This window comes from Hippocampus zosterae, chromosome 2 (assembly GCF_025434085.1).
Source record: "Hippocampus zosterae strain Florida chromosome 2, ASM2543408v3, whole genome shotgun sequence".
NCBI classification, from domain to species: domain Eukaryota; kingdom Metazoa; phylum Chordata; class Actinopteri; order Syngnathiformes; family Syngnathidae; genus Hippocampus; species Hippocampus zosterae.
This window is the reverse complement of record NC_067452.1, coordinates 39772121-39800052: the sequence shown is the minus strand read 5'-3', so window position 1 is coordinate 39800052 and position 27932 is coordinate 39772121. Positions and strand designations below refer to the sequence as shown.

The 27932-nt window shown below is 50.7% G+C and overlaps 1 protein-coding gene across 4 annotated transcripts; it reads right to left on the bottom strand.

Annotated features, from left to right (window-relative positions):
• Positions 1–69: 69 nt before the first annotated feature.
• On the bottom strand, positions 70–27932 carry LOC127595862 (glutamate receptor-interacting protein 2-like). Of its 4 annotated transcripts, XR_007961342.1 has the most exons (25): positions 27418–27932; positions 20344–20424; positions 18742–18877; positions 17711–17856; positions 16755–16838; positions 16602–16677; positions 15780–15925; positions 13978–14125; positions 13729–13898; positions 10372–10500; positions 9266–9391; positions 8122–8308; positions 6802–6947; positions 6643–6723; positions 6145–6208; positions 5869–6014; positions 5140–5284; positions 4909–5075; positions 4648–4830; positions 4434–4569; positions 3698–3803; positions 3422–3562; positions 2575–2721; positions 956–1259; positions 70–922 (listed from the first exon to the last, which is right to left on the bottom strand). XR_007961342.1 is itself a non-coding variant. In XM_052057777.1 (24 exons), the coding sequence occupies exons 1-24, from the start codon at positions 27755–27757 to the stop codon at positions 1059–1061; spliced, it is 3432 nt and encodes a 1143-aa protein (XP_051913737.1). In that variant the 5' UTR covers positions 27758–27932; the 3' UTR covers positions 70–1058. The 4 variants fall into 4 exon arrangements, 3 of the variants coding, with proteins under 3 accessions (XP_051913737.1, XP_051913738.1, XP_051913739.1); XM_052057777.1 differs by having other exon boundaries at positions 70–1259; XM_052057778.1 differs by lacking the exon at positions 27418–27932 and adding an exon at positions 24394–24765 and having other exon boundaries at positions 70–1259.

The following is a 27932-nucleotide window of genomic DNA, read 5'->3' as shown; positions in this document are numbered from 1 at the left end:
AGAGATGATCTCTGCACCAAAGGACACAAACACCTCCCAACAACATGGAACCAGCACCAAACTCCTCACGGGTTTTAACGTTTTTATTAAAAATAAAAAATAAAAAAACACGATGTAGATAGAACAGCTGATTGAGTCTTGCAAATCAGGCCAATCCTTTTGACATGCTTGTATGGGGACTAAAAACTTTACAGCAAAAAGAAAGACCGCGAGCGTCAGAACATTGGATTCCACTCGCAAGCTTTTAAAAATAGACCTCTGGCGACATTTGATCATTTGACGGAGAAGAATTGACGCGCTAGCGCTCGCACGGGACCGGAAGGCCCACCGCGGGACGTCGATGCTTTCAGTTGGAGTGGACGCGTACGCTCGCAACGACCCCATGGAGGTAAACAAGACGTGACACCGGGGCTTCTCCTGGTTAATAAGTCACTTGGCTGAGGTCGTACCAGCGACACGGGGCCAAGGTGGTGGTCGCTCCCCCCCCCCCCCCCCAGACACCCCCCACCAAACAAAACAAAAAAATTGAAAACAACCATAAGTGAAATCCAATCCGTGAATTCCCATCAAGTGTAAACGTGCACGTGGCGTGAAAAAGGCAAAACAATCAGAACGCAATGCTGGCGATAATCCCTCCCCCAGGACGTCCGTCGTGAGCGTTCATCAGATTAACAAATACATATTTATATATAATGTCGTGTAACGTGACCTTTTACGACGCTTGGCCGGTGGCTGTGAGAATTCTATTTGGGGAGGGAGGACGGCGGAAGTCCTTGGTGAGCCAAGAAAACACCCCCCCCCCCCGAAATGTGCTCCCACCCTGTGCACGCGTGAACATCGAAGCAATCAAGTGTGCGCTCGTGGGGGGGGGGGGCAAAGTTAACTCAAGAACTCGTCGGATGCTGCGTGTGCATAACGGACGCTTGCAAATGTGCTGCTGGGGAAGGAGCGTCACGCGAACGCGGCGATTAACGCCGCTCGTGCCGCGGATGCTGCCAACGTACGGCAGCTGCAACGTGACCCGCGGGACCCGATTGGGCGTGCGCGCGACGCGACGCTCACAGCGCAGCGCCGTCGGTGCAGCGCCGCGAAAAGCAGAGCAGCGAGACGGAAGGGTGGTCGCGGTCAGTGGGCGGAGCCTTGGCGTGGCCCGTTTCGGCGGGATTCCTGCTGATGAGCAGATCCAGGCTGGCTCCCGCCTCCGTAATCAGGGGCACGGCGAGACAGCAGTCCAAGTCTCGGGTCCGCACGCGGTTCACCTGCGACGAGCCAAACGGGACAGCAAAATTTCTTTTGACCTCACCGAAATGACATTTCCAGTTTGTCTGGCCCAAGAAATGTGACTTTTATTCAAGAGTCTCTCGCATCTGTCCGTCATACATTGCAGCCATCAGAAACTCATCTGGTCAGCTTTTTTTTTCCTTTCCCCCGGGGAAACCCACTTCCATCTACAGTGAAACTCCTCTACAATGAAACCTACATGGGCGAAAATACCCCCTAGTGTGAAAAAAATCATGCATTAAAACCACTTTCTCCTCTACAATGAAACCTACATGGGCGAAAATACCCCCTAGTGTGAAAAAAAATCATGTATTAAAACCACTTTTCTGCTCAAGCCTGCCGCAAAAGTCTAATCCAACAGCGACCTCTACTGCTTCGTTCGGAAACGGCAACAGCAACCACCAGACTGGTTTACACATGCGCAGTAGTCTTTGTTTTTGTTTGTTTCAGAGGCAGCAAGAGCGTTGCATTGCTAAAATGGCTACAGAAACGGACCTTTGCAGACTAAGGAGTGAACAAAAGAAAAGCTTTAGCGCTTGAAGACAGGATAAAAGTACGGGGAATAAAAATGAAAGATGGAGGAAGCAAAATACAAGACATTATGCAAGAAATTGATGGAAGTGACAGTAAATGCGGATCGTATCGAATTTCTTTTGACGCTGGCTATATGAAGTGTCAAATATGTGTACGTCATATTTATGCACGACGTATTGGAATAAAAATAAAGAGTACACGCATACGTTTTGTGTGCGTTTGTGTTTACGTCCGAGATAAATTTGCTGTTGTGAAAAATGTCTTGCTGCAAACGTGATTTCGTTGTAGAGGAGTTTCACTGTATTGCCAAAGTATCACCCAGACATGATATTGGAAATCCGTGAATGTGGCGCTTAATTGTCGTGAAACGAAAAATCACAAATGAAAAACAAAACCCCAAAACGGGAGTGTGCGTTTCCGCAAAAAAAATGGGAGATCGCTTAATAAATAAATAAAGAAATAAATAAAACAGGTGAATGTCAAACCGCGACTGTATAACACTACTCTGAGGCATATATTCTTGATCCTCTCTGAAAAACAGCTCACATAACGGCGGCATACAGCGTGACGCGACTTTGTTGGTGCCTGCATGACAGCCCCCCGCTGGCCAAAACACACACGACAAAAAGGAGCTACGAGAGAGACTCGCTCGTACGTTAACGAGTACCCCGGCCTGCGACTTGCTATTCGCTACGAGTCGATATTGTCGGCGCCGTCTGTCAATGTCAAGAGAAGACACAGGAAAAGGAAGGTGCGCACCTGAAGTATCCGGTCGTAAGGCTTCAGGCCCGCCCGGTCGGCCGGGCCGTGAGGGCGGATCAGGTTGACGAAAACTCCTTTTTCCAGCAGGCCGTCGGACACGCTGAATCCAAAGTCGCCGCTCTCGGGGTCCTTTCGGATCACCACCTGCACACGCGTCACGCAGACGTTATCCGCTGCCATTTGTGAAATCATCTGCACGACATGTTGGACCCGTGAGCTTTTTTTTTTCTTCCCTTTATGATGATCAGTACAAGGGGAAAAATCAAATACACATGCCTGCCTTTTTTTTTAAGCAGTTCTATTGCCGATTTGGAATTTCTAAGAGAAGATGTCGTCAACTGGGTCAGTACCAAACCGCTAAAAGATGAAAATAGTCCGTCAAATTAAGAAGAAAAAAAATGAATTGTTAAAAAACAATTCAACATCTTATTTGAAAATGACTGTCATCAGTTGCCAGGCAAGAGCAATGAATTGCAAAAAATTTGGATGTCTCGCCGTCGGTGGCTCGCAAAGATGTAAAAAACACAAAGCTGATTATTAGCAAGGTCGCGGCGGCCGTTAGCTTCCCGCGGCTCGTCGTCACGAAGGCCCCGTCGCCATTTTGTGGGGAAAATCGGCCCGTGATCGTGATTTCAGGTGCTCGGGTTGTTCGTTGGAAGCAAAAGCAGCAAATGGAAAACGAGCTGGAATGGGGATTTTGAGGGGTGAACGTCACCGGGGGCGCCTTTTTGAAAAGAGCTTCGACTGCGTCTTCATGTGACCCACGCGTGTACAATTTTAAAAAGCGTTTTTTTCCAAAAGGAGCGCACGCAAATTATTTGAGCCCCCCCCCACCTGCGCTCACCACGTTGAGGCCGCTTGCGTCCTTCGGCGCCGCTTTGGTTTCCTCTCGCTTAATGGGACTTATTTGGGACAGGAGCACCGAGTGGTCCTCCGTCTTGGTCTCGTCGAGGTACAGGCTCAAAGCGCTGCCCGACATCGATGCCTGAAACAAGAGCGCGCACACCAAAAGCCAGACTGAAAACAGCCGGCTGATTTCAGAGCGGATGGCACCCCGCACTCAGGAGATGATCCCCCCCCCCCCAACGACGAGGGGAGGCGGCGCGTGAAGCCGACCTACCTCCAGCTCCCGTAGGATTTCAGACTGGCCGCAAGTCTCCAGGTCCTGCGACCAGAAGCTATCCTCCTGGTTGGGGGTGCCGTGGCAATGAGGGGGGCTGAGGGATCTACGACAATGCAGGAACCACAGCGTGAGGGCAGTCTTGTTGGCCGCCGCTGCCTTCAAAAGCAGCGTGGGGGGGGGGGGCTATGGGGGGGTGGGGGTTGGGGAAGGAGAGTCCCCTTGGAAAGCCTCAAGACCACACTGGACACCTCTCGAAACACTCGAGAGTTTTTCTCTTCTCAGAAATACAAAGCAGTCGCCCCCCCCCCCAAAAAAAAAAGAAAATAGAAAAAACAAAAACATGTGGAAGGCCAAGTTGTCCTGATGCGTTTTTTTTGGTGTGGACATGGAAAAAGGCGACACACCAAAGAGCTTGTGGGCAATTAGTAAAGCAGATCAGAGAGAGAATACCTGAGGGACGACAACAACAAGAAGAAAGAACAAAAAAAAGGCACAGTTTGGACCAGCCAACAAAACACAAAAGCCTCACATGACAAATAAACGTTGGAGCTTCAATCGAATCAAACGCAGGAAAGGAAGCGGACACAAAAAAAAAACCAACAACAACAGCAGAGACGCTCACAGAAATCAATGAAGTCATTCAGTAGTCTGAAAAGACGTTTCAAAACGTCTTTGGGAGCGAACGAGCTCAAGCCGCGCCGACATTGAAAGGAGCGGCCCGGCGCTTCCTTACCCGGGCATGTCGTCCCAGTCGTCCTCGTCGTAGCGCCGCGCCGGTCCTGCGGCGCCCATCGAGCCCATGGGGCTCCTGTAGTTGCTTCTCCTCCATTCGTTGGGATGGAGGAAGTAGTCTTTGTGAAGATAAGTCACTGAGACACAAGAAAATCATCTGGGTGTCCGCTTGAGGGGGGGGGGGGGGGTCAGTCCGAGTCCGAGCGCAGCCTCACCTTGGCTCCCGTAGCCGCCGTCGCATCCCGAACCGTCCCAGGAGCTCATGGCCGAGTCCACGCTGGGCACGGCGGCCGAGTACGTCTCCGAGCGTTTGGCCGCTCTCAGCGAGTCCCGGGCTTCGTCCTCGAGCTCGCTCAGGAAGCCCAACTCTCTGTCCGCAACTCGCCCGCCGTCGTATTCTGGAAGCGAAGTCGAGACAATGGAGTCCAAATCTGGAATCGGACTTGAAATTTGACGGGGTTCGATGAAGAACTTGCCGTGAGAAGGCGGCGACGGGGGCGCGCCCTGCGCTTGTTTTTTGATCTTGAGCGTGACCGACTCCCCGGCCGTCCGCAGCAGGTAGATGGCCTCGCTGAGCGTTTTGCCTTTCAGACTGACCCCGTTGATGGCCAGCACGCGGTCCCCGACGTGAATGGCCCCCGTCCTGCGGGTTGCCGGACAGGGAGGAGAATTGAGCGTCTTACGAGCGGCCGGCGCGCAGGTCTCACCTCTCGGCCAGGCCTTTCTTGGTCAGCCCCGAAATGACGACGGGGTCGAAGGGCTCCTCCGTGCCCGAAATGGTGATCCCCAGGGGGCCGTTGTATCGCTTGAGTTCCACCGTGTAGACCACGGAACCGGACATCTCCAGCTCATCTGGAGAAGAGCCGAAATGCACATTGGCCAATTATTGACGGCAAATTCACTCGTAGGGCGGCCCGGTAGTCCAGTGGTTAGCACGTCGGCTTCACAGTGCAGAGGTACCGTGTTCGATTCCAGCTCCGGCCTCCCTGTGTGGAGTTTGTATGTTCTCCCCGGGCCTGCGTGGGTTTTCTCCGGGTGCTCCGGTTTCCTCCCACATTCCAAAAACATGCGTGGCAGGCTGATTGAACACTCTAAATTGTCCCTAGGTGTGAGTGCGAATGGTTGTTCGTTTCTGTGTGCCCTGCGATTGGCTGGCGACCGATTCAGGGTGTCCCCCGCCTACTGCCCGAAGACAGCTGGGATAGGCTCCAGCACCCCCCGCGACCCTGGTGAGGATCAAGCGGCTCGGAAGATGAATGAATGAATGAAATTCACTCGTTCAAGAGCAGCCGATTCTGGAGCAAGTCTGAAAAGACGTCTAAAAACGTCTTTGGGCATCAATGAGTTGGCGTCACTACAACTGGATCGCGACTCGCTCGAGTGATTCAACAGTCTGGATGCCGGTGAGAGTTTTGCGTCGTCTGGGACGTCCTTACCGATGTTGTCCTCGTCTTTCTGTATCCGCAGCTTGACCATGTCTTCGGCTTGATCCAGGACACGCGTGGCATCCTCCACGGTGCAGTCTTCCAGACGCACGCCGTCGATGGCCAGCAGGCGGTCTCCGGGCTCCAGAGTGCCCGTTCTGAAAGCGGAAAAGACACTCAGAAGCGGTGAAAACAGCATTTTATGGTCAATCCAATTCAAGTTGAAGAGATTTGTTGTTAAGCAGAGATTAAAAATGATGTGCTCGGTTATGGGATGAATGGACTTACCTGTGGGCTACGCTTCCTTTTCTGATGTCGGAGATGATGAGCGGCTTGCCAAGCTTCTTACTTGCTAGTTTTCAAAATAAAACGAAAATGGGGGGGGAGACAAATCAATGTTTTTACTTTTTGCGGTTTACGTAAAGGATCATATACGTGTGCGCTCCACAGCCTCGACGTCCAACGAGATTTAACACAAGGTTTGGATCTGATCCAAAGCTTGAGGTACAGGATCGTTTTTTGTTGTAATTCGCCGTTTGGGGGTTCAAAATAGTCCAATCCTTTCATGGAGATCAACTCCAAATAGCCGATAACGATATACGTTTGTGTTGAATCGAATAGATGTGTACATTTTGATCTCATTCGAAGTCTAGTAGAGCAGACGGGCGTCCGGGATGCCGTTCGACGGCGGACATTTTGTGGCGATCAATCGGAGCCGCCTGACGGGAGTGCAGCTTCGTCGACGCAACAGTGCCCCCTGCTGGACGGTTTCATAACGGCACTCACCACTGATAGTGATGCCCATCTCCATTCCTCTTCGCTTGGGTAGTTTGACGTGGAAAGTACCGCTGCTCGGAACCACGGACTCTAAGGAGCGGAAGAAAACCTAACATGAAAGTAGCCGTCCGGTCGTCGCGCGGGGAGGAGGCGCAACCGCGCGTGTACCTGCCACATCAAACTCAATCTCCACCGTGACCTTATTGGCCAGAGCCGAGTCTCTGAGCAGCTGGTGGGCCTCCTCCAAAGTGCCGTCTTCCGTCGGGATGCCGTTAATGGATAAGAGTCGATCGCCCACCTGCATCAAGCCGCACCTGCGCGCGGGACCACCACATGGCAGCGTCCGCAAGAATAAGCGTTTTTTTTTTTTTTGTGGTCTTCAAACTCATCATTTTTAGTCTTTGGCATGAAACTTGACTTTTCGTTGGAGTGTTCTTGTGCTTTGTTATTGATGGATTGTTTGTTTTATTGCTGTTGGATTTCTTTTTGCTGCACTGGATCCCATCAGAATGTTCTGGTCAACAAGCGTCGTGTCTATTCGTGAATGCCAATTTTAGAGAGCCAGAAGTGTGTGAATACATTTCCTGAAAAAAAAAAAAAAGCTAATCCTTGGAAATGACATCACGCCTCCAAAACAAAGTCCCGTCACGAAACGTTAAGTGAGCAACATCCCCGCCCGCAGCAGATTCGGCTTAGGCGCGGACATCCCAGTGGGAGGCTCAACACTGCCGCTGAACTTAAACGCCGTCACACGGGGGGGATGGGGGGGGGGGGTGACCCTGTCCAACAGCATCATTACCTCACGCGAAAAGGACCGGGCACGGGAGGCCAGCGTGTCATCGGACATTCACCAATTTGTGGTGACAAGGACATTTTTTTTTTTTTTTCAAAAAAGGTTGATGGCTTTTTTTTGAAAATGCGCCTGCACTTCTCCCATTCTGAGCACCCTCCCAAAAAGCTCAATATCTGGTTATGTGGTTCATCATGTGAAAAACGGCACTCGCTTCACTGCCACCATCTCAAAATTCACTCTGAAATAAAAAAAAAAAAATCTCATCAATCGGGACTTGCGGGAAATCAAGGCAGCGCCGTTCTTTACTGCATTCATACGTGCTGCCTTTTCTATGCTAATGCTACATTTATTTGACAACTATATTGCTAAATGCTAGATTTTATATTGCAACTTCGATTGAACTGTGTACAGTTCTTTTCTGAAACATTTATTTTGTGCGTTTGTGCTCCTGGATGCATCTGCAAAGTGTCGTTGCCAGAGAAAAGTCTCGTCTTCTTTGTCCGTCGGCCTCATTTCCATCAGCGGGACGCATCGCTCATGCGTCTGCCTTCAAACCAAATAGTCACGCGGCTAAAATTAGCTTGGCTGATGCGTCATTGCCTGACTGACTTGATTTGCAGCACGACTTCAAGGTGACCTTACCCCCCACTACCCCCCCCCCCCCCCCCGACCGTCTCGCCCTGCCTTCGCGTTACCTCTCGGCCGGGCTGTCCGGTTCGATGAAGCGGATGACGGGAGGAGCCGAAAGACTTTCTGTGGCAAAGACGCCCCCCTGCAGCTGGATGCCAAAACCTGTAAGCGGGTCCCCCCTCAGGACGACCTCGCTCGCTTCGGCGTGAAAAACCTGGCCCCCCGGCCCCACGGAACTGGATGCCAGCGACACTAAGCCAGAGATGGGACAGAGATGAGGGGAGAATAAACGCAATAGGAGGAACTGGTGGAACAGGAGGAAAGGAGTCATTCACCCCAAAAGAAACAAACGCCATCAAACGGGCAAGATGGCCGCGGCGAGTTTCAAAATCAGACTCTCTGATGTCACGCAGACACGCTGCTTATAGAGAGGAAAGGCGGCCGTCCCTCCCTGACGACGCGGAGGAAGTTGGCCATCGAGCAGCCGCCGTAGAATTGAAGCGCGGCGCATCCACGCTTCGCTAACGTGCCCGCTGGCGCCGTCGTTGGCGCTTTCGCAAAAGTCAGCCTCATTTCTGACAACGGCGCGAGGGAACCGGGCGCGCTGGATGGAGAACAACGGTTTGTTTCAGATACACAAGATGTCAAAGGCATTTTGGTGGGGGGGGGGGGCACATTTTTTGTCAGCATTTCCCTTGGGAGGCCGCAATAACTGAAATCATAAAGAAGTCCAAAATAACAGTCGTTTCAACAATTCTTAAGTCGCTATCATGCAACAACAACAACAACAAAATGCTTACAACGCCTCTCTTATTTTGACGGGATAATTTGACATTTTGTTCAGCATTTTAGCAAGCATGATTGAAGTTGCCGTGTTTGATTAGCTTTGGCGGGCCACAACAAATGATGTGGCGGGCCACAACTGGCCCCCGGGCCTCGACTTTGACACCGGTGACAGGATGAATAACGGCAGTAAATAATATGCCAAATACGTCAACAAAGTACCACCAAACTCTTGGTGCTGTTTTAAAAACATATGCTCACGTGCATGCATGTTAGCGTTTTTTTTTTTTTTAGCTAGCGTCCATTTGACCAATGCGCCTTGCGTTCAACGCGGAAGGCCGTACGTGACCCCCGCGCCTCCTAACGCGGCGTGGCGCACGGTCGTGAAATGGCGGTCGGCGCTAATGCGGCAACGGCGGGTCATACGTGAGCTCTTGTGGTCCCCCTTCCTGTTGCGCCTCTTGCCGGTGGAGGTCCTCGGGCTGGTGGGCGCGGCCGGCGCGGCGGGGCAGGGCAGCGTGCTGCTCCCCTGGCTGCCCAAGCCCGAGGCGGCTGCGGAGGAAGGGGAGAAAGCCGGCGTCGCCGTCACCCAAAGAGCCGAGTTTAGCAAGCGCCATTTACCTGAGAAACGTCTAAGGTGGCTCGTTGAATGGGATTTGCTCCAAAGCGCGACGATTCATGACAAAAGCGTCTGGCTTCAAAGTTAAATACAACTGAAGTGCGCACGGTATCGCAACTCAAGGCATGCCATGGACGCGTTTTTCTTCCCGCCGTCCATGAGGGCGTTTCCATTTTCATCATTTGTAATCAAGTACTTAATTTTTCATGAAAAAAAACTTTTTGGGGGTGATTTTTTTTTTTTAGGGGGCTGGGACCAAGGTTGCAATAGTTTGTGGTTTTACATTCGTTCTTAACTTCAAGCAGGGAGTTTATAAAAATGCTGAATTAAAAAATCAAATGTGAAAATTGAAAAACGATCGTAAATGGCACAGCCACCTGATCTAGATCTAGATTTATAATGCACTTGATTGAACGGTGTACATTGAAACTGGAACATTTATTTTATGAAACAACACTGTTGATCTTAAGATACAAACATCTCAGTTCGATTTTAAGCCACAGAATTGTATGTTCTTTTATAAACAAAAATGTAGTTTTACAAACGTATGGAGTCGTTTTAGTTATTTTGTTTTTCATTAATTATGATGACGGGCCGTCGTTTGAAGCCATCTAGTGGAAGAGCATTTTTTTCTAATTGTTGTCCCTGTCGCTTCAAGTCATAGATGGATAAACAGAGACAGATGACGTCATTTCCGACTCATTTGTGGAATTGAATGCTCTCTTTGGTGGCACGGGGGTTGGCGAAGAGTGCGCAAAAACAAAACAAAACAACTACAGTTTGGATTCATGCTCATCGTGAGGCGTGTGAAAAAAAAATAGTACAAGTTCCGCAAAGGTGGCAAAAGTTTTTGAGGAAAAACGCGTCGGCCATGCGGGAACTCGCGAGGGTGTCACAAAAAAGCATCACTTACGTTTGCAGTGGTCCTGCCGCTTGCGCGGGTGGCTCGGGCTGCTCCACGTCCTGCCGTGGCTGGCGTGCTGGGCGGGGGCCACGTTGCCGCTTTGGTCCCAGTGATGATGGCTGCTCTTCTGGACTTTTACTGCGGCGACAAGCGGGCATGAATGAGGACGGCAAGCGGGTGGGAGGAGACAAAAAAAATCGGAATCTTACGTTGACGGGCAAACTTGGCCAAAAACGGCCATGAAATTGAAAAGCGTGTCCATGTCGTCATTTTGGAAAAAGCCCCCGGGGTGCAAAGGACGGCTGTGCGCCAGTTGGCTGCTGGGGGCACCTTGCTGCTGTCCGGCGGCAGCGGCAGCAGGAAGAGCTCCGAACCTAATTGGGCGCAGCCGAAGGTTGCGCGTCTAATTGGACCAGCGGTATCAAACTCGAGGCCTTTGGGCCAGAGCCGGACCGCCGCATCATTCCATGTGGCCCTTGTGACTTGGGCTGAAAAATGAAACATTCAAAGGACACTAAACCGCAGGAGGAGCCATTACGTCAAACGATGACGTTCCAAAACGGTGATGTCAGCTTTTGTTTTAAATAGTTCATTATTATCAATTTATCTTTGAACGTTACAGTATTGTCTTTGATGTTCAAGTGACCAAAATTATATTCTTATTACATTATTATATTCTTAGATATTTCTGAAATGTGTTTTTGTTGAGAGCGTCTGATTGGCTTAAGGAAACAGGAAGTGTTTTAGTAGGGGAAGAAGGAGTTGTGCTCTCTAACGTCGACAGACGCCCCCCCTCCCGACCTCCCCTTTTTAAAAATCTGCATTCTAAGTATTCCGTCTCTCCTTTTGGCCATTCTTAAAACAGAGCTATCCACTAAAAACAACCAACCTTATAGTGACGTGCCTCATACTAGTTACACGCTAAGTACGTAAACGAACACACTGCAGATCAGCTAATGACCAGCAGGTGGCGATATCGATTTTCAAAGAAAAAAAGAAGGCAAACTTTGTTGGGAGTGGTCAGCACGTCCAACTTCCGCTTGGACTTCCTCCGCGGCCATTTTTTTCAGTCAGCCCTCAAGATGACGTCAGACTCCACCAATGAAGCCCGACTTTAACCCTGTTGGAACCCACGGGGTCAAATTTGGCCCCTATAAATTCTGCTCCACAAATGCTACCCTTAAATCTAAAAGGGTCAAATTTGGCCCTAATCCTCAATTAGGATGAATGCATTAAATATTTGGAAAAACATCTATTTTAGTGTTCAGTGAACATAAAGCAGCCATTTAATGTATAATTCAGAATTTTCCAAAAAAGAAAAGGGTTTTGTTGTTGGGCGGCATTGTTGTTAGCTACCAGCAGGTGAGACGATCTGGATTTGAGCCAAAATGGTCTTTGTCGGATCGCTTCACAATTATTTTTTGGGGGGTGGGGGGGGGGGGGTTCCCGTATAAAAGTTGTAATGCGCCGTACATGATTTGAAATGATTTTTAAAAATGTATAAAATACGGGGAAAACGCACAAGTTGACAGGTATGCTTTCCCACGGCACACCCGAAGAGCTCTTTTGGCACACTGGTTGGGAATCACCGGAGGGTTTCTCAAGCAGGGGCATGAGGACCTCGAGTGGTTTGTGGTGTAATATCAAGGGGTCCATAACAAATATATATATATATATATATATATATATATATATATAATTTTTTTTTAAGACCCTGTGACACTTTGACAACAAATAGGAGTCAGTCCCCTGTCTTATCGGACGCATCGGCCCGCTCCTGCCATCGGGCGAACTGCGCGGCGTTCTTGTGAAATCCGCTGACCCGGTGTGTGGGAAGCACCCCGATAATTCGCTTGGCAAACCGATTCGTTAGGTGGTGTGTCACCGCAAGCTAAACGTGACAGTAATCCCTGCTACTCCCCCAGCGGGGGATCTAATCTGCCGCAATTTGCTCGCATCGGGAAGCGGATTTGCGGTGACCACGGATGACGACACGCGCGCATGAAACGTCAGGCCCACTGAGAGAGGGGAACCAGTCACCTGACATCAGATCGTCCGGGAGCGCCGGCCCTTGCCGGATGAAGCTCTTGCCACTTTGCACTAAAATCACCAGCAGGAGGCGCCTTTACAAATACAGTAAATGCTTTTTCTGGATTGTTTAAAAAAAAAAAAAACTAATCTCATAGTGGCCATATCAACCACCCCCACACCATCACAGGAGATTAAAGACCCTGCATGATTATGCTTCTTCGGGGGTAAACGAGCTGTCAAAATGCGGTTCGACTTTTGCAATCTAACTCGAGACTGCAGGAGATCCGACTTCAGCAAGAAAAAAAAATCAGATTCTGATCCGAAACGGCCTCGGCGAGCAACTCTGTCACAAGACTGCGCTTGTCAAACAGCAGAAGGACAGCGGAAAGGCTGCAGAGTGGACAAAATGACCAGACAAAGGCACAAAAGCCATTACGGGCTGACCTTGAAATGAGAAATGCCAGCCTTTTGTTTTTTGGGGGGGTTTTTTTTCACCTTCAGCCCCCACAGCTGGCAAGCCACAAAAACGGGAGCAGGCACACAAGGAACAAGTGTGCGATGGCTTTGCTGTTCGTATCCACCAGAGTGCCCGGAGCGGGACCCCGATGTAGTACATTGAAGAAGCAGCTGGAAGGCAGCTCCACACAAAAGCAACGGCGAGAGCGCCGACATCACGTGGAGTGAAGACAATGTGCTTCCTTTGCACGGCTCATTAGACAGATTCGGACAGCGTAACCGCACCACGGAGACTGTCGACTGTAAATTCCGCCCTCGTAATGTTCAGTCAGTGTAACCGAGACCCATGCTTCCGTGCTTCCATCCATCCATCCATCCACGTCTGCTCGTCGGAGTGACTCTGGACCGCTTGCCAGCCAATCGCAAGACGCATTCAAAGGACAATTTGGAGTCCACTTAACGCTTTGGGGAACGTGAAAGGAAGCCGGAGCGCATTTTTAACTCGTCGGCAGATTTTGACATACGGAAAACGTCAGGAAAAGCCTACTAGAACAGCGAAAGTGTGTTTTGGGCTCATGAGAGCCATTTGAAATGTTAGCAAGTGACGAGTGGATTCCAAATGAATTTGAATGGCAATCATTCTTCGAGGCAGAATGTTACTTATGGGTGGGTGGGGGGGGGGGGGTGTCATCACTTTTGCAACCACATGATATCTCCTTTTTAACATGCGGCCGATTTGTACAGATGATGGGTCATACTGTTTAAACGTCCGGGACGTCAAGCGAGAACACCGAACATGGTCTCCTTTCTTTGGAAATCCGTCCGGTTGATTTCCTGTTCCAGCCGAGCCGTCGCGGAAGTTGAACCGGCGGGCCTTACCCGTGTCTTGCGGCCGGACGGGCAGTCTGCTCTGACTGGATGGTAGGATTTCCAGTCTGACCACATCGCCGGCGTTCCCCAGGAGCTGCAAGGCCTCCATCAGAGAGCAGTGCTCCGTGCTGGTTCCGTCGATGGTCAGCAGGGCGTCGCCCGGGTGCAGCGCTCCGCACCTGGCGGGACGACACACACACACCCCCGCCGGCACTTTTAATGTCGGTGGATTCGTCGGATGGATGAGGTAGGCGTCACCTTTCGGCCACGCTGGCCGGCTTGATCTTGTCGATGATGATCACTTGCTTGTTCCTGAAGATGGATGTGGTGAGGCCGAGGCCCAGAGCGGAGGAGGCCCCTTTCACGATCTCCACCAGCAGAGGGCCCGAGGCGCGTTGCACCGCCTCTGCAACAAGTAGCGCGTGTTTTCATTCAGCCGCCAGCGTCGAACCCAAGAGAGCGGTGTTTTTGTGGATTAGAAAAATAGCACTCTACAGTTGCATTTGTCATTCTTTGCGGAGGATAAAGAATAGATGCAGAGCAGTGTTTTTGTGGATTAGAAAAATAGCACTCTACAGTTGCATTTGTCATTCTTTGCGGAGGATAAAGAATAGATGCAGAGCAGTGTTTTTCTGGATTAGAAAAATAGCACTCTACAGTTGCATTTGTCATTCTTTGCGGAGGATAAAGAATAGATGCAGAGCAATGTTTTTGTGGATTAGAAAAATAGTACTCTACAGTTGCATTTGTCATTCTTTGCGGAGGATAAAGAATAGATGCAGAGCAGTGTTTTTGTGGATTAGAAAAATAGCACTCTACAGTTGCATTTGTCATTCTTTGCGGAGGATAAAGAATAGATGCAAAGCAGTGTTTTTGTGGATTAGAAAAATAGCACTCTACAGTTGCATTTGTCATTCTTTGCGGAGGATAAAGAATAGATGCCCCTGAGTATTGTTATCTCAACACCATACGGAAAATGATTTTGCACACAGATGTATTATTTGACAATGCTATTTTTATTTGTGATTATTGCATAATAAATTAATAGAGTTACTGTGTTGTTGTTCACACGTTTGAATGTTTGTGATTTCATTCATTCATTCATCTTCCTAACCACTTGATCCTCACTAGGGTCGCGGGGGGTACTGGAGTCTATCCCAGCTGTCTTCGGGCAGTAGGCGGGGGACACCCTGAACTGCTTGCCAGCCAATCGCAGGGCACACAGAGACAAACAACCAACCACGCTCACATTCACACCTAGGGACAATTTAGAGTGCTCAATCAGCCTGCCATGCATATTTTTGGAATGTGGGAGGAAACCGGAGCACCCGGAGAAAACCCACGCAGGCCCGGGGAGAACATGCAAACTCCACACAGGGAGGCCGGAGCTGGAATCGAACCCGGTACCTCTGCACTGTGAAGCCCACGTGCTAACCACTGGACTACTACTTCTTTACTTTTTTACTACTTTTACGAAAGGTCGGGCCAATTATCTTGACCCAGCAAATTGAGTTGAGGCTTGCATTGAAGAGCTGAAGCCCCCCCCCCCCCCCCCCCCCTGTGCGCAATGATTTGTGTGCCGTTCTCGGAAAACGGAGGGTGGACTCGTCAACCCCGTGCGCTGGGTGGAAATCATCCACCAATGACTCTTTGGGACCTGCAATCCATTCTTATGCATCTCTCATGTCATCGGGCAGCTGCGGGGCTGCAGCTTGGCATCTCGTCACGGTGGCATCACCGCAGCTTGGAGGCACGTAATGCTCCTCGTATGCAGCATTTTTTATTTTTATATAGGTCACGCTGGGAAAACGTCGTTAACAAAGCAAAGGCTAGCCCGCAGAGGTTGGAGAGAGAGAGCCACACATGATGCTAATCCCCCCCCCAGACACACGCTTTCCATCTTGCTGTTGGGCCCGAGTGACTCCCCTGGTGGCATCTCCAGCGCCGAGCCTCACCCCGCTCCGCGCAGCCAAACGGCCACATGATTTAGCCTCAGAGCAACGCTGTCCGACCGCGCCTCCGCATATTGCGCCCGCGCCCGTGCCCGCGCGTGCGCTCACCCATGACAGAGATGTCGTACTCGATCAGGAACAAAGCTTCCTGGCCGCTCCGCATCAGCACGGTCAACGCGTCAGCATGCGTCTCTCGGTTTAAAGGCGTGCCGTCCAGGCTCAAGATTCTGTCGCCGGCCTTGATTGTGCCCTCCCTTCGAGAAAGACAGGAGAAGGGAAAACATGAGCGCCAAGGTGCCAAATCATGGCACGGCTCCGCAGAAACGTGCCCCCCCGGGTGAGACCAAGGCGTAGCGAGGGCGCTGGAAGTTTGACCGTGTGTTTTAACGCCCGAGGAGGTGCAGCGGCGGCCTTTCTGCTTGAGAGAAAAGCCCCGCGCGCCGCGTGTGCTGCTTTCATGCCGAGCTGAGCAAAGACAGCTGCACGAAAAGCACGGTCGTCGGCCCCCCCGCCGTTCCCTACGTCCCACCAGACGCCCTCCGGTTGTTTATGTCCAACCGGTGTCGAGCTCATCGGGTTGGAAACTCATTTCAAACTCTTGAAAAAATGCTCAACTACATTTCCAAATAGTCTCCATTGTGTTCGGCTTAGTAGATCATGGCTTCTTAACGTTAATGTTAAATAAAGCAAGGAACTAAGGTGAGACCAAAAAAAATCTGTTCAGATGATGATGACCGAAATGTAAGCCACAATTTCGGTCATTGTGGGATACCATAATGTCAACTTATAACCAAGTTACAAGCTGAATTCTTCCAAATGTAGTTGACCATTAGCATGAGCCAATTGTTTTCACAAGGAGATGGCAAAAGAACCAAACGCAGCATAGCATGCGCCAAAAACCTCCCCGCCGTGAATACGATGGTTTCATACCTGTCGGCGGGACCCCCCGTCCTGACATGCGTGACCACCAGAGGACGAGACCTGCGCCAGTCCTCGTGAAAGCCCCCTTTAGAAGACCAAAAGAACAACGGCGAGATCATTTTCGAGAACGCAACACAAGACAAGAGATGCTCATGGACGTACCTCTCATGACAAAGCCAAAACTGTTGCCCTCTTTGAGCAAACACACTTGTGTGGTTTTGCTTATTACTCCCGATGGAGTCTGGACTGCCAGAGGGGGAAAAAAAAGTCCATTCAATTAGAACAAGCATTAGCAAGACATTGTATACAGTTGCTCCAATGGAAATAAAACGTCCGCAAAACAACTCTGTTGGAATGCCAGGTTTGGGGGGGGGGTTTAAATGACCACGGCAAATCATTTCAAAAGTTTTTTTATTTTTAATATTTATTATAATTATGTCTCTCTTGAGAGGGAGCGAGAGAGACAGAGATAGTTCGAGCTAGCTAGTTCAAGCTAGCTAGTTCGAACTAGCTAGTTCGAGCTAGCTAGTGCGAGCTAGCTAGTTCGAGCTAGCTAGCGCGAGCTAGCTAGCTCGAATTAGCTCGCTAGCTCGCACAATCGATAGATCCTATTTTTTGAGGGGGAGTAAAAAAAAGTATAAATAAAATACTGTGTAATCACGTTAAACATGAGCTAGAGTAGATCCGCCACCATGTTACATGTTGAAACTGACGTAGTGTGCTCAAGTCGATGAGCAATGTTGTGATTGCACCAAAGATACCTTTTGGAATTAGCCTGTGGCCAGAAAATTCAACCTTGGTTTCATCAGATCATAACACATTTGCCCACGTGTTTCGAATGCAATGAAACCAAAATTGAACGCCAAAAGATATGTTTGACACAACACATCACCTCACTCATCCTGGCTGCCATTTAACATGCGTTTGAAAGTGACTGGTTCATTCTGGACATAGCCGCATTCCCGTTACAAGGGTAGGTGCACAAATACACCCCCCCCCCCAAAAAATTATATATTACATGATATATTCATGACCAATTTATTTTGGGCCTTAAAGCCTTGTTTTTGAACAACGGGTGTGAAGACTTTTGATATTGACTGCAGGCAGACTTGACGTACGTAACGGAGGCAGCTCGTACTCCACCTCCAGGACAACACGCTCCCCGATGTTCTTCAGGAGGCTGATAATCTCATCGTGACGAAGCTTGCGCAGATTGATGCCATTCACTGACTTAATGTGGTCTCCTACATTCAGTTGGTCACACCTGGTGGGAGGTGAGAGGATGTTTATCAAGATGCAGGGCATGTTGATTTGAAAGTCTACGCCCAGTCATGGAACGGCTCCCGTCTTTTCTTTTTTTTTTTCCAGCAAAGCAGCATATAGCAGCGACGACTTCTGCAGGCGAAAGCTTGCCATCCCTTGGACACTTGCCAAAATGTAAACCCCAAGAACGTCCATGAACACGTCACCTCTCATGTGACAGCTTGGAGTCATCTTGCAACTCATGGCAGGACTAATTAATGGAGTGGTTGTGACCCCTTTTCTTTCCTCACCTGCGGGCCGCTGCCGATGGACTCTACGGACATGCGAACGAGCGCAGCCGACTGGCGTGTCATCCAGTCGGCTCTCATCACACGATGTCACCGCCGGTCTCTCCCCCCCCTGTCTGCCCGCATGAGTCTCCACTCGGTAAATTAGCTCACACATCCAGCAAGCGCCTCACACGCCGCTTAATCATCGCAAAACGTGACTTTTTTTCCGCGACATTTTGCCGGCGCGCCGTTGACTTGAGCGAAACGGGGCCAATCATAGTCAGAATGCTCAATATCCAACGAGGGGAACCCGAACCCGCTGCCCTGAGCCTGGACTTAGACACCCGTGAGTTTGTCCCCATGGACCGCGAAAAATGAGGGATGACTGTATTCATATTTTTCTCTCGTGACAATTGTCCTATTCGATTTCTCTGCATGTTTGCTTGAGAACAACGAAGCGCTGCGGCGAAATCTGCGTCGACCGAACACAACAGCAAAGTCCCGCAGGTGAGCGCGTGTAACGTTGCAGCATAAGCATGTTTGCGCAAGCGGATCTAAGCGCTGCGGACAGCCCGGCGTGACTCTCGGCCGCGTGACGGGGCGCGCGCGGATCTCACCTGGCAGCCAGCCCACCCGGCCGTAGGTTTGACACTCTGGGCTTGCCGTCCTTATCGGAGCCCCCGGAGATGGTGAGCCCCAGGTTGCTGCCTTCCCTTTTCATTAGATCCACCGTGGTCACCCCTCGGTGCTCTTCTGTGGAGCCACCAGACGGCGGATAGAGCGTTAGCTTCGGTCTGACGCGACCAAACCCGTCCTCCGAAAGAACATTTCCTTTGTCACTTCTTAGCCCTTCTGTGTCAGTCTCTCACACACACACACACACACACACACAAAAGAAGCAGCTTCTGATGATGATGATGACAACTAGAAAATGGATTTCAGCCTCCCCTGTGATGTCGATTTAGTGTCATCCTCAATTCTTGTGGCCTGTGGCTCAAATTACCAGTCCATGGCCTTATTTAGGAGGATTAATGTTCTCGGCTACAAGAATGCTTCTCCACATACACGTTGCGTTTTGCGCCGGCCGAAAAAAACCTCATCAAAAATCTCCCTCGAATACAAGAGTAACACAGAGGGCCCTATTTGGAGTAAAATCGGGCGTAATGATGGAAGTCATCTTTTCCAGATCAATCCTGCAGCCCTCATTTGCATAAAAATCAGGGCATTGCACCAGAGGACGCCATCCTTGACAGAAACAGACTTGCCGCTAAACTGCAAGCTCTCCCCTTGTGGATGGCTATCGACAGCCGTGCATGCGGCATTGGCAGAGACCCTCAAATGAGTTGATTTTGATTCTGAGGATTTGACCCAAGCTGGTCTCAAATTTCTGAGTGAAAGGTACTGTTTTTTTTTTTATTGTGGTAAAAAAAAAAAATAAACATATCGTACAGTTTTGAAAGAAAATTCCTTAGTGTCATATTCATTCAAACTGTGTACCAGTTCAATCACGTTGTGCCCGAAGCGATAGAATGATCGCTCCGTGCACAACAAAATAAGGAAGTGGATCTCCGAAATAGCAGACACAAAAAGAGATCTTGTCAGATAACAAAAGGAGTCTTTAATAACAAACACAAAATAACCCGACAGGGAGAATAACAAAAAGCGCTGGTCAAAATAGGGACCAGGGATAAAATAAAAGGACAACAGAAAACTCTTGCGGAAAAAGATGGCAAGGAGTGTCAGATTAGAATAATGAATAGAAGTTTCACTCGCAAGAGGAAACAACGACGCGTAAATGCAGCACAAGGCTAAGAGGCAATGAATAAATGCAAGTAGGAATTGGGCGAGAGAAATTTTGGCACGGCGTGGAATACTCCGGCAGTGAGTAGACTGCCAGAGCGTCCAAATAAAGGCTGCGCAATTACTCCCTAATGGGTGACAGGTGTGTAAACGGCGGGCAGAAAGCCCGCCCTCTGCTGGCAACCACGGGACGTGACAGTAGCACTGCTTTGTATACTGAATCTGCACTTAACTGCAGAGTGTGAGTACTTTTGTCACCTGTGGTTTATTACTCATGACACACACACGCGAAACAAGCATTCCCCCCCCCCCCACCCCGCGCGGTGGATGAGCGTGCAGGTGAGCTCATGCACACACGCGCGCATCCATCCGCAGGCCGAAAAGAAAATGATGCAGAGTCACGTTTGACTAAATTGTACCTGAAAGGCTGCGCCGCTGGGAGAAATGTGATTGGTCAGATGCCCCGGACTGCTTGCTTCCTTTGGCGTACGGGCCCTCATCTGAGGAGACAGCACGCAAGTATGTTACGATGAGGCGCTCTGGCTCAACCGGGGCAAAATCTCTGGCGGCAGATGGCCAAAGCAACAGACCCCCGATGCACCTCGTGACAGATGCTCAAGCTGTTATTACCCTGAACTGCGCCTTTTACGGGGGCTGACTGGGGTGTGTGTGTGCGTGGGGGGTTGGGGGGGGGGGGGCGCTTCAAGTTGAATAAATCAGTATCTTTGTTCATCATGTACTTTCTGTACCAGAAGGAGTACTGTATTTTGATTTTCAGCGAGAGGTCTGTCCGGCAGCGACTCGCGCCCGAGGATTCTCCTGATGCAGCAGCATGTGGTTAACGGACTGTTTTCCGCGCGGTTAGAAAAACCGTCATTTTCACGTCACTTCAAGCAGCTTCCGCAACGAGCGCTCAATTTGTTCTGCGGGGAGAAAGCGTTTGCCGCCTCCGCTTTCCGACACATACTTGAGCGCGGTGGTGTCAAACATACGGTCCGCGGGCTGGGGCCGGCCCCCCCGAGGAGGTTCGATCAGGCCCGCAGGATCGTTTAAAAGTGAAAATGTCCATAAAAGACACGGAAGGAATATTTTTAAGAAGGTGCAATTCGTGGAGTATCCACTAGGGGGACACAATGTTATCGAGGACGTGGACACTTTATTCTTTCCACATTTAATAGCACTCTCCTTAGTTTGTAAGGTGTAGGCGAGGATTAAATTTAAATTTGCTATGCATGGTATCCATAAATGCTTTAAAAAGTCCTTTCTTTGTCAATCTCGTTTAATCTTAAAGTGCATGACGATATTTTTCAATAGCAATTACTTGCTAAGGTTTTGTGTCTTTGCACAATCGGTGGGAGCAGTTGCAAAGCATCGATGTGAATGAGAAAAGTCAATTGCACGTTTGTCTGAGGAAATCTAAGGTGCTCCATGAAATTAATTCATCCATCTTCCGAGCCGCTTGATCCTCACTAGGGTCGCGGGGGGTGCTGGAGCCTATCCCAGCTGTCTTCGGGCAGTAGGCGGGGGACACCCTGAATCGGTTGCCAGCCAATCGCAGGGCACACAGAGACGAACAACCATTCGCACTCACACTCACACCTAGGGACAATTTAGAGCGTCCAATCAGCCTGCCACGCATGTCTTTGGAATGTGGGAGGAAACCGGAGCACCCGGAGAAAACCCACGCAGGCCCGGGGAGAACATGCAAACTCCACACAGGGAGGCCGGAGCCGGAATCGAACCCGGTACCTCTGCACTGTGAAGCCGACGTGCTAACCACTGGACTACCGGGCCGCCTTATATATAATATATACATATATATATAATATATATATTCATTCATTCATCTTCCGAGCCGCTTGATCCTCACTAGGGTTGCGGGGGGTGCTGGAGCCTATCCCAGCCGTCTTCGGGCAGTAGGCGGGGGACACCCTGAATCGGTTGCCAGCCAATCGCAGGGCACACAGAAACGAACAACCACTCACACTCACACTCACCCCTATGGACAATTTAGAGTGTTCAATCAGCCTGCCATGCATGTTTTTGGAATGTGGGAGGAAACCGGAGCACCCGGAGAAAACCCACGCAGGCCCGGGGAGAACATGCAAACTCCACACAGGGAGCCCGGAGCTGGAATCGAACCCGGTACCTCTGCACTGTGAAGCCGACGTGCTAACCACTGGACTACCGGGCCGCCGCTCCATGAAATGTTTTTGCAAAAGATATGTTCATTAAACGTCAACATTTCGCTCCTGTTTTCATGTGCTTCTTTTGACCAAAACTAAGGAAATACATTGATAGCAGAGTACGGGATTTCTTTAACGGTCCGGCCCACTTGACATCTAACCGAGGCCGTAACGTGGCCCACAATGGGAAAAACGACTTTGACATCCCCTGATTGTTGACAGTTGGCCGTCTGAAGGCCGAAGTGGCGCACGCGAGCTTGTCAGCGGTCCTGCTGAGGAAGATGCTGATTTGATAGACGGCGTTGCTGCGCGTTACCTTTTCAGCTTCGGCAATGACAACATCGCCGTGTCAAAAAGTGATGAAGGGGAAGAAAAAAAAATGCCGGGGGAAAAAAAAAGTGACGGACGGGCCAAATCCTCAATGGACCCGAACATTCATCGCAAAGTCCAAAACTTTTGCTACAGCCTCACTCAAGATCCCTCAATCATCCACTGAGATCTGACGTGAGATCGGTAGGAAGCAGAAAATGGCTCAAACCAACAAAATTGCGGGCGGCCCGGTAGTCCAGTGGTTAGCACGTGGGCTTCACAGTGCAGAGGTACCGGGTTCGATTCCAGGTCCGGCCTCCCTGTGTGGAGTTTGCATGTTCTCCCCGGGTCTGCGTGGGTTTTCTCCGGGTGCTCCGGTTTCCTCCCACATTCCCAAAACATGCGTATCAGGCTGATTGAACACTCTAAATTGTCCCTTGGTGTGAGTGTGAGCGTGGATGGTTGTTGGTCTCTGTGTGCCCTGCGATTGGCTGGCAACCGATTCAGGGTGTACCCCGCCTACTGCCCGGAGACGGCTGGGATAGGCTCCAGCACCCCCCGCGACCCTCGTGAGGATCAAGCGGCTCAGAGGATGAATGAACAAAATTGCCACGCTCCTATCCTGCTTGTTTTTTCCATGGAGGGCGTCGCCTCCCGAGCCGCACCTGTCACTCATCATTTCGTTATCCGGCTGCCTTTGGAAACTCAGCCGCGCCGACAACTGCCCGTCGGATTTTCAGCATTGTTCGCGACGTCGTTGACGTATTTCTGATTTCTTAAGCACCTCTGTTTGGGTCATACTAGCATACGCTGCGGTTTTGATGCTAGGTTGGCTAGCAGATGCTAACAGCGCATTTTTATGATTATTATTCCGAGTAGCGCAGGCGCTCTTGGGTAAACGTCGCCGTAGGCAGTGACGTTTGGACGCTCTGCGATGACGTCACGACGTCGCTCCTTCTTGGCTTTTCGCCGGTGGAAAAGCAAACACGTTCTTGGAAAGAACGAGGACCATGTTTTTCGGGGGTTGGAAAAGGGCTACGCGAGGCACAGAGGCTCCGTCGAGGCCTTTGTGGCCTGAAAGCTCCGATGTGGATCCAAAGAATCCCAGAAGCAAACTCTTTGTTTTTCCACACGGCGCCACGAGTCGGGAATCTCTTTTGTCGTCCTTGTCGTGACGGGAAGCAGAAGAAACATTTTGCATAACGTGGCATTTTACACACATCCTTGCACAAAGAGCCAAAGGGGGCCCGAGTGCACGTACACAAAGTGAGCGACTCGTCACCGAGATGTTATCTTGGGCAAAAAGCCTTGGTTCGCGCGCGGGTTCCCGGGAGGGGGGTGAGGGGCGTGGGGGGGGGGGGGGGGGGCTCGACGGTCCAGCAGCTGTCACTGCAGTCAAAAGGCAACATTAGCTGCCGGGTTACGAGGACCCAACGTGCCGCGCCGCACGTGACGGGGCGCCGCCGTAGCCTTCCTCCCCAAAGCGTCGCTCGCCTCGGAGATGTTCCGCAGAAGCGGATTGATAAGCAGCCCCCCCCCCCCCCCCCCCCCCCGCGGCGACTCTGTGTGCTTGCCGGAAGAGCCGCATGTCATCGCAACCGTAATTGCGAATTCCAGGATGAATCTACGCGAGACGAGTAAATCTTACATTCCGGCGCTCCCTGCCAAGCATGTGAGGATGGAGGTTAAATCTGAGCTGGTAGACGGGCGGGGGGGGGGGGGGGGGGGGGGGGGGCAGAAATGTCGCCGGTGAGGTCACGCTGCTATTTTGGGATGTCGAAGCAGCTCGGCGGGAGGGCGCCAGGCGCCGGCTTGCCGACGCCGGCGTTTCTTGCCATGGACTCGGTCTCAACATGGACGCTTAAAAGTGGCAATGCTCTCGCCTGGGAGCCTCTCGGACGGCGCCGAACAGCGCCGGCACCCAAGACTGGGGCCAAGACCGGGGCCAAGACGGGGAAAAAGTGGAGGTCTCACCGTTACTGTCCTTGGAGTCTCTCCTAAGACCACACAGCATGGCTGCAGCTCCTTTTGGGAAGTCACCTCGTTGCTATGAAGTCCACCTGAGGGGCAAGTCGGCGACGGGGACCTTTTCACCTGCTCAAATGCGGGAGGAACACCATCTTTCGTTCCTGCCCCCCCAACCCACCCCCCTCTCTCTTTCTACTTGCTCAAGTGAAGACGTGATCCTCCAACGTTCTTGGGTTGTACTCTGATGCCCCGAGAACGAGTTGAGCGATTTCTATTTTGCCATCAAATCCAAAACAAGGAGATACACGCGTCCCTTCCTTGCCATCCTCTTCCGAAATGTTGGTCTCGTTCCTTCCCCTTCTCATGTGCTCACAGACTCACACATAACGCTCTCTCTCCTTCTTTCACAGACACACACACACACACACTCTCTCTCTCTTTGCCCGAGGGGCTCAGTGAGCTACACTGACTGTTCCCTCCCCCCCAACACACATTGGCACACGCAGGGGCTTCCTATCCATTTCCCCCACCAAATCAAACAAGCTTCATTCAACGTGCGCATGCACGCCCACGGCGCCAAGACTTGACATATCGATTGCTCGTCACACCCCGCGCGATACTACGCGCGGCCGATCGAGTGGTTTAAACAATGAGGAGGGAAAAAAAAAAAAAACATTTGGCGTGACATCCGAGCCACCTGAGCAAAGAACGGGACGCCACACCTGTCAAAAGATTTTGTCACGCTTGCGTGCTACTCGGCGAATGTCACTTCCTGCCGAGCCGCGTCAGCTGCGCCTCACACACACACACACACACACACATGCATGCAGGGCCGGGGGTGGACAATTTGGAGATCATTTCTGACCAACAGGTGCCATTAGGGGGGGTCAGGGGGGCTCCAGCGTTGCACCTGTTGGTCATCATGGCATGAGTTTTTTTTCTCTTAAAAGGAGTGCCAGGCCGACCACTAGGTGTCAGACTGTTGTTTTACTGCCACGGTTTTTGGGCGGCCCGGCAGTCCAGTGGTTAGCACGTCGGCTTCACAGTGCAGAGGTACCGGGTTCGATTCCAGCTCCGGCCTCCCTGTGTGGAGTTTGCATGTTCTCCCCGGGCCTGCGTGGGTTTTCTCCGGGTGCTCCGGTTTCCTCCCACATTCCAAAAACATGCGTGGCAGGCTGATTGAACACTCTAAATTGTCCCTAGGTGTGAGTGTGAGTGCGAATGGTTGTTCGTTTCTGTGTGATTGGCTGGCAACCGATTCAGGGTGTCCCCCGCCTACTACCCCCGAAGACAGCTGGGATAGGCTCCAGCACCCCCCCGCGACCCTCGTGAGGATCAAGCGGTACGGAAAATGAATGAATGAATGTTACTTTGGTTTATTGGACTTTTTGCGACTTTGTGCAACTGTCATGAGTTTTTTTGTTTTGTTTGGTTTTTGAGTTTTGGGGTTTCCAGGACTTTCTTTTTGTTATTGATTTCATCTCGCCCAGTTTTTTTGGGGTCTGCGCCCATGCTCGTTCATGACAAATCATTTCATATAGGACGGGACGAGACGCAAAACCATCACAACTCCGGTCCAAAATACTACATGAAACACCCTCGCGGGGGGGGGGGGGGGGGGGGGGTGTGACTGCAACAGAGCATGCCGGCAATGTCGATTCTCTAACGGCATGCGGCGATGCCTCGATGACGCCCACAGCCTGAAAAGTCAAACACGGCGGTTTTTCATCAGCCACCTCACCATAAACGACATTTCATCTCGCCAGGCTGCCGTCTTGTGGTAATAAGGTGCAAGTGCAATTTCAAGAAAGGCGACATCACCCTGGAGAGTTAAAAAAAAAAACGATACAAACATACACGATCCATACGGCAAGAACAAACTTTCAGAAACGCAGTAAAAGCTATTTCCGGAATACCGGGTTCGATACCAAATAGTCCTTGAGCGCCCCCTAAAGGCGTTTACGTAACTAACTCCTTGTCCTGCCTTCTCGATGACCAATTTAGATAGATACACTGCCATACATCCTGATTTATAATGCGCTTTCACAACCGCAGCAGCTGTAACAAAGCGCTTAATAAAACAATCAAAGTAAAATAATAAGTACAACACATAACAAAATGGAACCATTTCCACAGAAAATAAGCTTTGTTGGCTTTTTTTGGAATCCTTTTAATGCTACGTCTACTTCGTCACAGACGCGTTTGAAATACAGTCAAAACTCGGGTTTCCAACGTCTCTGTTCTCGACTAAACATTTCGAGTTTTTTTAATGCCTTGGATCACGACCGAAAATCGGTTCTCGACCAAACTGAGCGCACTTGAATGCTCCTCTCGCCTTCCTTATGCGAGGAAGTGACGCTTCCGTGTTGCGTTCCATTATGAGCAGACGTGTTCAATCAAGATTCATTCATCTTCCTAACCGCTTGATCCTCACTAGGGTCGCGGGGGGTGCTGGAGCCTATCCCAGCTGTCTCCGGGCAGTAGGCGGGGGGACACCCTGAATCGGTTGCCAGCCAATCGCAGGGCACACAGAAACGAACAACCATTCGCACTCACACTCACACCTAGGGACAATTTAGAGTGTTCAATCAGCCCGCCACGCATATTTTTGGAATGTGGGAGGAAACCGGAGCACCCGGAGAAAACCCACGCAGGCCCGGGGAGAACATGCAAACTCCACACAGGGAGGCCGGAGCTGGAATCGAACCCGGTACCTCTGCACTGTGAAGCCCACGTGCTAACCACTGGACTACCGGGCGGCCCTCAATCAAGATTTTTATTTTTTTTTAAGAGCGTGGTTTCTGCTTTCGAACAGCCTTTTGGAACGGATTATGGTCAAAAACCGAAAATGTATTATTATTATTATTATAACTGTCGCCGGAATTGTGCGCTGAGGTCTCTCAGCATACATGCAACACCGTAACAACAAGCTATTGGACCCCCCCCCCCCCACCAGGAAACAAACGATACGATCTACGACGTTTCTAAATATAACTCCATCGTGCAAGCCTGGCGCGTTTAGGTTTGTACCTTTTGTCCTCCCTCGCACAATGCCCAGACGCCACCTGAGACAAAAGGAGAACGTTCTCCTCTTTCCACCCGCAGAATGGCCGCTTCTCCTCAGAAGATCGGGCCGAGGGAAGCCAAAAGAGACGTGTTGGGGTTTGAGGTGGCCTTTTCCAAACGCTATCCCCGTCGACGTGCTCATCGGTGACAAGACCCCAACGGAGCCTTCCACCTTCCAGAATGACATCCTCGTCCCTCGACGCTTTCTCAGCTGCATCCAGTCGGCTTGAAGTCGGAGCCTCTGGAAAGGAGCTTTTCCCGTCTTCCTCACTTGAGCGGCTGAGTGGAAATCTTTTGTGTGCATCCCCGACACTATTGGGCTGACAGATGGCAAGCGGAGGGGCACCGCACGGCCCGGCCGTCATGTCGCGGCGGAAACTTTCTGCGCGGGGTGCCGCCACCAAACACTGCCAAACTGCCATCTGGACACTTATTCAAGGAACGCTGTAGAATTGACGACAAAAATATGAACCAAAAAC

What these genes read in the sequence shown, in the direction of transcription:
- LOC127595862 (XM_052057777.1), bottom strand. Translation starts at nt 27,757, where the DNA reads ATGCACACAAAAGATTTCCACTCAGCCGCTCAAGTGAGGAAGACGGGA. An exon ending in GAAAGACGAGGACAACATCG is followed by an intron (nt 5,285 to 5,868) that starts GTAAGGACGTCC and finishes GCTCTTCTCCAG; the next exon opens with ATGAGCTGGAGATGTCCGGT. An exon ending in CGGCGGCTACGGGAGCCAAG is followed by an intron (nt 4,570 to 4,647) that starts GTGAGGCTGCGC and finishes CTTGTGTCTCAG; the next exon opens with TGACTTATCTTCACAAAGAC.